Below are 9,697 nucleotides of genomic sequence, written 5' to 3' on the forward strand. Positions count from 1 at the left end.
AAGGAGACAAATGTATAGAGGATGTGCAGTCACGTGACCCGTCCGTGTTTACTCCGCCATATTGGACGGCTTCAGGATTGTTTACCTTGCGCGAGCATAATGGATCCAGGGAGTAATCCCCAAGAAAATTCGGAAAATACCCCATCTACATTGCGCGATAACTTGTTTGTTCAGCATCTTGAAGGTGATGTGAGGCAGCGTTACGTGGAAAAGTGTTCCAGGTTGGGGATTGCAGATCCGTACAACTTGCCGCAATCCTTGTTCAGGGAAATTCAGAGCTGCGGTGCCGGCGATTTGCCCGATCTGGCCTACCACGACATTTACAATTTTCTCGTTAATCGTGAATCGTGTTACACTGGCAAAGCCCTCAAAGCTTACAAGAGCCTGGAAGCTTATAAATATTTTGTTGCGGGACGGGTATCCCAACTATACCTCTGGAAGGTTCCGAAGAAGAATGTCTACTTGATGATAACCTCACGGGTAAGTGACATTAAGACGTTTATCATAAAGAGACTATGCAGGACGTTTTATCGTAAGAATGTTCGAAATCTAAACTCAGTTCCAGATAATGACAGGGTTGTAAATATGTATGTTTTTGTCTGAAAAACAAATATCACAAATCACCGACTATGCAGTTATCATTCAATCCGAAAATCAACTTAACAGATGTACTAGGAGTGTTGAATTAGAAGATTACACCTACCTGATATGAAGTGTTCACTACAAATTCGGCTGGTAGAACTGGGGTTCCAGTTTTCTCTTCGCACAGCGGACACCCATTTTGCGCGTCTCTCCGCGTCTGCGGGGAATCTATAAAATGACAGCCCCTCCTTTTGGCCCTGTCTATTGCTACAACCAAATGCTGAACAAGATATAACCATTCTCGAAAGATCTACTCCCACACACTTGATAATTAGAACGGGTTCGTCTAAGTTCTATGCGCGGCCATGCCGTCCAAGATGGCAGATAAACAAATATCACGTGACCTTGTGATGTCACGTGCACACTCTCTATACAACTAACCAGGAGTGGTTTTGTGCTTGTGTTTGGTGCAGGACATGGACCTGGACGAGGGACAGGACACAGTAGATGAGGATATGTTTGAGTCGGAGGAGAAAAAAACCAGTGGTACTCGTTCCAGAACACACTCTCGGTCTCATTCCAGGTCAGACAAGCAGCCAGTTATAAGGCATGATGCGTTATGTTTCGCTCCCGCTGTACAGCAGAGCTCATTTATATCTTATTGCAGGTCCCCAAAGAGGAGGAGGTCAAGGTCCCGCTCAGGGTCTCGGAAACGTAAACACCGGAAACGCTCACGCTCACGGTCCAGAGACCGAAAGAGGAAATCTTCTCGTTCCTACTCCAGCGAGCGACGAGCACGGGAGAGAGAAAAGGAGCGGCAAAAGAAGGGCCTTCCTCCCATCCGCTCCAAATTTCTCAGCGGTACGATCGAGGAACATGCTTCCAGTCATTTGACTTAACGTTCTAGATGATTTGGAAGAAACTGAAATAGCTCTAGTGAATTGTATTCTGCGGTATAAAAACCTCAGGTCTGTAGATTTTTTTTTTTAGTATTGTTATTTGTTTGTCTGTGATTTCAGTGTGTAGCACTACTTTGTGGGTGGGACAAGTGGACAAGAAGGCAACACAGCAAGATCTTACCAACCTTTTTGAGGAATTTGGCCAGATTGAATCCATCAATGTAAGCTGATCCTTGATTTGTGCTTATCTGTGTGATTTTTTTTTTTCAACCTGCCAAAAATCATAAAATCTGTAGTTTTATAATCCTGGAAACTCCTTGACTTCCAGCCATCCTTAGGTAAAGAACAGAAAGGTTGGCTGCCTGGATTAATGAATGAATGAATGAATGAATTTATTTTTATTTCGAACATGTATAAAAAATGTATGTAACTATTTGTACATACAAAAGAAAGAAAACGAGAAATTAAAAATAAATAAATAAATAAAATAACATAAAGAGCTAAGACATTACAAAACACCGCACATTGTTCGAAAAAGGAGTGGGAAGAAGTACAATACTTTAATTTCCCACCCCTTTTTAACTACCCCGAAATCCAAACTACATTAATACACCTATAAAATATATACCATATATACACTTCATGAATATCTATATAAATATATAATTACAAAAATATATATATACTATATACCATATATACACTTCATAAATATCTATAAATATATAATTACAAAAATAAATATATACTACATACCATATATACACTTCATGAATATCTATATAAATATATAATTACAAAAATAAATATATACTACATACCATATATACACTTCATGAATATCTATATAAATATATAACTGCAAAAATATATATATACTATATACCATATATACACTTCATAAATATCTATAAATATATAATTACAAAAATAAATATATATACTATATACCATATATGCACTTCATAAATATCTATATAAATATATAATTACAAATATATATATATATATATATATATATATATATATATATATATATACCATATGTGGCAGATCACAGAATCCAGGGACACATGTCGGCCCGGGGGCATTTTGAGTTGTTGACAGATTGAGAAAGTACAGTTTCTAAGCTTTCCAATGATGCCTTCCATGTGGAGATCTGACAATATTTGAAGAATGTGTGGCCTTTTGAAAGTGTATACTACTTAAAACAGAAAAGGGAGAAAATCGCCCTCAAAGTTTTCCATCTCAGCTACTCTGGGTGCAGGGCGGGCACATAATGCTGCTCATCTGCATGACATTAAGGAAAGCCCTACCCCCTACGAGCTAGCACGATACTACTTTCATGTAAACAAATCACCACGTCAATTTTCCTTCCATGCAAAGTATGCCCAACACAATTATGAAGTACAAAAATAAGTCCTAAAGTATACTTTAACGTTTTGTGGTTGAAAAATTACTCACACCGTAAGAAAGAAAGATAGCATGATGATGACACAACTAACACAACACTAGTTTCATGTAAAGCCTCGGTCACAACCGGCCGTACAGTACGCGCTCCTACGGCCGGTCTACATGCAAGAAACGCAAGAAACACACGGAGGGCGCGCGTGAAACGCACGAGAGCGCGCGTGTGACGTGCTGATTTTCGAGCCGCAGACCGGCCGCAGAGGTTCTTTGTCATGTCAAACAAACTCTACGGGCGCTTACGTTTTTTTCAGGTTGCAAGACAAACTTACGGCCAACGCGCGTCTTTCTCCGTGAACAACAACAAAAAAAAACGCAGCGATTTGGGAAACGCCAAAAATCACACGGCCAAAAAATCGTACGTCCGGTTGTGACCTAGGCTTAACCAAACCACAACACTCTCCGTTACATGCAAAAATAACCACACAGCCTTAGATTAATAAACTTACCCCATCAGAAAGAGAAACGGCGCCTTGCACACATCAATGCCTCCGATGGAATGTAGTCCTAGAACGGTCCGTGTATCATCCAATCATTCAAGTATTCCATTCAATCTGGAAAACGAGATTGCGTTTATGCTAGAAATGGTTATCTCCGATGTAAATACCGAGTGTCTGTTTGCTTCGCGGTGTGTCAGCTCCTCTGCGCTCTGTTTAGTAACTCATTCCATAGTGAAATCACACGCCTGTATGCAGCTTAAGTAGCCACGAGCTCAGCTCGGATCATACAGCTGATTGGCGAAAAAAAAAACCAAAAGACTTAAATCATCATGTGAATGGCCCATATGGTAATTTACCCACACCCCCCAGCAGGCTACAGTCCTGACAAAAACGAGACAATTTGCAACAAAAAATGTATGCTTTTCCAACAAAACAATCTATTATCTGAAATAGTGATTGCATTCTTCAAGATCTCAACTTGCACATGATGGAAAAAAACGAAATCACAAATTTTGAAAAAAAATGCTTCTTTTGCTATTATCTCGGATTCGTTTCGGCCGACATGCATCCCTGGATTCAGTGAGGAATATTTTTTTTTGTAATTATATATTTATATAGATATTTATGAAGTGTATATATGGTGTGTGTATATATATATATATATATATATATATATATATATATAAAATTTTTGGTAATTATATATTTATATAGATATTTATGAAGTGTATATAATTACCAAAAATTTTATATATATATATATATATATATATATATATACACACACCATATATACACTTCATAAATATCTATATAAATATATAATTACAAAATATATATATATATATATATATATATATATATATATATACACTTCATAAATATCTATATAAATATATAATTACAAAAATAAATATCTACTACATACCTATCCCTGTAAATATGAAGATATCTATCCCCATAAATAAATATATACCATATACTAAGTTAGTTCTAATATAACAATCAACCCTATTCTATTTATCCCTCATCATCCTCCATTAACATACTTCCTCTTCTATATACTTGTTTAAAAAAAATTTTTGTACCTTTTTTTGATTATTCTTTGACCTCTCTCTCTCTCTCTCTCTCTCTCTCTGTGTGTGTGTGTGTGTGTGTGTGTGTGGTTTTTTTTTTTTAGATGATTCCTCCCAGAGGGTGTGCTTACATTTGCATGGTACATCGGCAGGATGCTTATCGTGCACGACAGAAATTAAGCACTGGCTCGTATAAAATTGGCTCCAAGGTCATTAAGGTTTGTAATCTGCTCCTGATCAACCGACCTCAGTCCTTACAACACAGCACTGTTTTGTTCTCAGCTCTGATTGGTCAGAAGGTGTAGAGTATTCAGTATTAGGTTATTAGTACTGTATTGTGTACTAACCCTGCTTTGGTGTGTGAGCGTAGATTGCCTGGGCCCTTAATAAGGGTGTGAAACAGGAGTACAAACAGTTCTGGGACGTGGATCTAGGCGTGACCTACATCCCCTGGGAGAAGGTTAAACTGGATGACCTAGACGGCTTTGCAGAAGGAGGCATGATCGACCAGGAAACGGTCAACAATGGTGAGGAAAATATATTCGCTCCAGAACTGCACCTGTGCAGCAGGTACGGCGAGCTGTTTCATCCTGACTCTGCTCTCTTCGCTCTGGCAGAATGGGAAGCTCAGAAGAACACAGAAGCACCTAAGGAACCCCAGGTTCAGCCGGTGGCTGCTGAGAGCAGTGCAGCGAGCACGTCGCAGAACGAAACCTTCACACAGCCAGTCACCATGATGCCCGTACAGGTACGCGAGGTTCTGTTGGATTTCCGTTTGCTCTTCCTAGACAGATGTTCTTTTACTATCAACAATACGGAACAAATTTTCCACACAACTGCCTTTTCTCTTCCTAAGATCCCAGTGGCACAGACCGTCCCTGCTGTCAGCCTGGTCCCGCCTGCTTTTCCTGTCACCATGGCAATGCCCCCACCAGGCTTTGGTCCCCCACCCCCCTTTCTCCGGGCTGGATTCAACACTACGCAGCCTCCTCCAGGTACAACTGATTTCATGGTTCTCCACTGACCCAGCTCTTGTGTGTTACGATTGACTGGTTTATTAATCACCGTGTTCATCTTTAGGTTTCATGGCCACTTCTGGTGTTGCGCCGTCTGCAGTTGGAGCCGGCCTCGCCTCAGCCCAAGCAGGTCGGTGTTTCATCCTCGTATGAATTCTCTATTGGGTGCTTGTTAAAGCATATTCCTAATCGGGTCCAGTTTGTTTTCTGACAGCTCTGGTACAGCCTACACAAGACAGCAACAAGGATTCAACATTTGGAGCAATGCTCCCTCCGACAAGCACTATTCCAGCAAGCTTCCTGCCCTCAGGAATGCCTGGAGCGGTATTCAACCCTGTGGGAACGCAAGCGCAGCAGGCCAGCACTGACAAGACAACTGCGTCTACAGAGAGTATAGACACACCTAACGAAATAACACTGCAGGGTAAGCGTTAAGGGTTTATTATTATTATTATTATTATTATTAGGGCTGTAACGATACACCCAACTCACGATTCGATTCGTATCGCGATTTTTGACCCACGATTCGATACACCCACGATTTTTTTTTAAATGTATTTTTAAAGTAGTAAATTTGACTTATTAACATTTACTTACTTACATTAACTATTTAATAACAAATAATTCAGACCACTGCAGAGAATGAGTAATATGTATGCAAAAATGAACAAATGTATATCCAAAGACTGTTTTATTTCTCAAAATAATACTGTTGAGCTGGAAGCTCTGTTTTTTTCGGTTCTGAAAAAGTAATTTTTCCAAATTGTGTAAATCCGTTAAGATTTTTTTATGGGGGGGGTGGGGGGGTGGCTCTCTCACTGTCTCACTCTCATAGGGCCAATGATTTTCTGTGATCGCGGAAAACAGATGGAAATTACGGAATTTTTATAGTGAAACATTGCTCGCGTGTCAAAATGTAACTGCCGCAGAAGGCTTCCGCCCAAGCAGACATGCCTTCAGTGTTGCCAGATATTGCTAACGTTTTCCACCCCAAAATATGTTCAAAACCAGCCAAAAAGCACCTAAACCCGCCCAATCTGGCAACACTGCATGCCTTTCCGGTCAAGTGATTGTGATTGGCTTGTGGCACACCTAGCCAGCCAATGAGCTGCTTGTTTACAGATTCGCTCCCCGCGTCGCAACCAGAATGGCGACCGCTTAAAAGAAATGAATGCTCTGCCAGTGGCGAGTGTGGACGTTGCGTGACTCGCAGAAGATTGTCGCAGGTCGGCGAAAAAACGACTTACTAATAGATATAAAAAATAAAAGTAATTTAAGTAAGTTTAAAATGTAATTTAAATAAAAAGTAAAGTATTCATAAATTGAAGTTTGGAAGCGCCTCTGTTTTTGGGCTGAGGAGAAGTTTGAAAGGGTGTACCTCGATTCTGCCTTCTTGTATCGCGACACGGATCGTGGCTCTGCGTATCGCGATTTCGATTTCGATACGCATATTGTTATGGCCCTAATTATTATTATTATTATTATGACAAGCTTGTTCTCGAAGTCCTTGAGTAGGTTTCGATCTCAGGTAAACATTGTTAGATCTTTGCCTTCGCTTAGTAGCTTTTCTTTCTGTGTGTTAACAGGAATGCAGAATGCAGTGCGCAGTGGGATGGGTTTACTGGGCATGCACCCTTCTGCATCTCTCCCTCACCCTCTCCCTGGTCAGAGGATGCCTGGGCTGCTGCCCCTCGAACTGCGGCCGAACCTCCTTCAGGGAGCCGGGGCTCGTTTCCCCATGCTCATGCAGCAAGGCCTGGCGCAACAGGCCAACAGCCTCCTGGATGGCTCGCTTCAGGCCCGTGCCCGAGCCCCTTTCCCTCAGATGGAGCACTTTAATCGCCCAGAAGGTCCCTTTGCGAGGGCCCCCAATCCTACAGGTCCTGCACCAGACAACATGGACAAAGTTAATAATAATAATAACAACACACCGACTACTTCAGACAGCGGAGGCCAGCAAGAGGGCGATCAGGATTATCGCTTCCCACCTCCGGAGAAACAGAGCACGGGTCTGCTGAGGACTCCTCCTCCTGAGATGAGGTCAGAACCCACTCCTGTTAGAGCTCCACTGCTGGAGAGACCGCCCAGAGGAGGCATGCACATGGAAGGCCGAGAAGGACTCGGGAGACGGGAACCCATGCCAGGCCCTTTCAGAGCTGAGTCGCGTTGGGGTGCACCACGAGGAGACCTGGACGAGCGAGATATGAGAGGAATGCCAGTAGGACCACCAAAGAGCTTTCAGGAGGATCGGGGGAATCCGAACTTCCAAAACCGTTTTGAAATGCGAGGAGGAGGAGGAGGAGGAGTCATGGGTGGAGTAGGGCCGGTTTGGAATCGCGGAGGAGGTGGTCCCTTCAACGCGAACATGCATCAGGACTTTGATGATCGGCGTCGGCCCTGGGAGAGACAGAAGGACCGAGATGACAGGGACTTCCGCAGAGAAATGAACGACAACCGGCACAGAGAACGAGGTCGAGATCGGAATCGGGAGCGAGAGAGAGACAGAGAACGGGATAACGAGAAGGAAAGAGAAAGGGAGCGTGGAGGCTGGGTGCCTCTTAATCCCCAACCTCTCCTCCCTCTTCCCAGACCATCCCAACCACTGCTCCCTCTACCGACTCCTCTGCTAAACCTGCCTCCATGTCAACCCGAGTTGCATCCTAAACCTCTCCTACAGCACGAACCACACCCCACAGGGAGACCAGTCGAATCGCAGCCGGACGTAAAGACGCCCCTGCAGCCGCAGCCTGTAAAAGAGAGTGCAGGCGGCCATGAGAAGAAAGACGCCTTTAGTGACAATGTTGACAACCTGGACTCTAAACCCGAAACTGGCCCAGAACCCACAGCCGAGCCATCTCGCCCCTCCCCGTCCGCTCCCACAGCCGAGCCCATAAATGAGACACGAGCCCCGGAAGTGTCCGCTTCCCCGCTTGTAGCTGCAGGCGGCGGGCAGACCGCGCTGAAGGAAGAACCTGAGACTGGGACTGAGCCTGAGCTAGTGAAAACGGACACTGAGGAAACATAATCGTCACTCAGTAGGTAAAAAGATTTTGTATAGTTGTCATCTCTGTACTTATTTCAAACGGCTTCCACAGGACCTGCTCAGTTCTGTTGCCCGAAAGAAAAAAAGAAAGAAAAAAAAAGATTTTACCTGATTGATTTCATGCCAGTTATGTACATCATAGATTGCTCATCATGGAGGATTTCACTGGTAGATGAAATTTTAATGTTTTATTTTATTTTAATTTCTTTTTTTTTTTTTTTAAATGCAACCCCACTGTTTTAAAGCTAGGTTTTAAAGTCCTTTGAATTTGCTTGCCAAAATGCCAAAATATTGTGTAGCCTAATTGTAATTTGGGGAGGGTGGGTAGCTGTGACCTTCCTATGGAAGAGTTTAAAGGACGCTGGCTTTTTTTTTTCCCCCTAAAAAGGATCGAATGCAGAATGCGTAAAGGGGGGGGGAAGGGAAAAGGGGAAAAAAAAAAAGAAAAAAAGCAGTCAAGGCCTGTTCTGTGTTTTGATTTCCAACCAGCGGCTGCAGAATTTAAAATGAATGAATGCCTTTGTGGTGTCCTAATGCTTGTTGTCTTTTAAGCAAATTATACGTACAGCCACTACAGTGAGAACAGTAATGCAGTTTTAGTTGCTTTGAAAAGAATACAAAAGATTAAAAATATGATGTACTATCCCCATCTTAATGTCTGATTTTTCTTCATCACACTGCAGTGAATACATCGGCTCAGCCAGAAAAGGTCTCAGAAGGCAAATGGATGTTAAGAGCACTCTGTTTAGTTTCAAATAAACATGCTTTGTTGGTTAAAATGCTTTAGGTCTGTATTTTCTGTGACAGAATTAATGAACCATGTGAACACGACAAATCGACCATGAGCTGAATATAAGGCAGGGAGTGGCCTAAATGTGACCTCTCTTTTTTTTTTTTTTTCCCGTAATGTGATGCCCGTCTGATGAAGTTATGAGTTAATAAATGCCATGAGGCTACCAGCTGCTAGTTACTGCGCACACACACACACACACACACATTGTGAATTGACTTAATGGCTACATGTGCACAAAGGCCTCCCAACGTCATCTCACCACTGGAGCTCTCTTCTTTTGTTTTGTCATAAAGGCCAATTTATGCTGACAACCCAGTCCTTCGCAGATAGCGTCGCAGACAGTGTCTGCGTAGCCCCTCCACCTTCGCAGACGCTCTGCGC

At 42.5% G+C, this 9,697-nt stretch overlaps 1 protein-coding gene across 2 annotated transcripts in view; it reads left to right on the top strand.

The window, feature by feature from the left end:
* scaf8 (SR-related CTD-associated factor 8) overlaps positions 1-9,302 on the top strand; it is a 122,406-nt gene extending 113,104 nt beyond the window's left edge. Inside the window, exons 11-21 of one of the 2 annotated variants that reach the window (XM_060933764.1) lie at positions 1,056-1,165; positions 1,250-1,443; positions 1,602-1,702; positions 4,569-4,682; positions 4,835-4,991; positions 5,082-5,212; positions 5,321-5,459; positions 5,545-5,610; positions 5,695-5,904; positions 7,067-8,519; positions 9,207-9,302. In XM_060933764.1, coding sequence (XP_060789747.1) covers positions 1,056-1,165; positions 1,250-1,443; positions 1,602-1,702; positions 4,569-4,682; positions 4,835-4,991; positions 5,082-5,212; positions 5,321-5,459; positions 5,545-5,610; positions 5,695-5,904; positions 7,067-8,505 — 2,661 coding nt within the window. In that variant the 3' untranslated portion in view covers positions 8,506-8,519; positions 9,207-9,302. Of the gene's footprint in view, positions 1-1,055; positions 1,166-1,249; positions 1,444-1,601; positions 1,703-4,568; positions 4,683-4,834; positions 4,992-5,081; positions 5,213-5,320; positions 5,460-5,544; positions 5,611-5,694; positions 5,905-7,066 lie in introns of both variants that reach the window. The other variant, XM_060933763.1, reaches the window with a different exon arrangement.
* Positions 9,303-9,697: the final 395 nt, after the last annotated feature.

Source organism: Neoarius graeffei, chromosome 11 (assembly GCF_027579695.1).
Source record: "Neoarius graeffei isolate fNeoGra1 chromosome 11, fNeoGra1.pri, whole genome shotgun sequence".
NCBI classification, from domain to species: domain Eukaryota; kingdom Metazoa; phylum Chordata; class Actinopteri; order Siluriformes; family Ariidae; genus Neoarius; species Neoarius graeffei.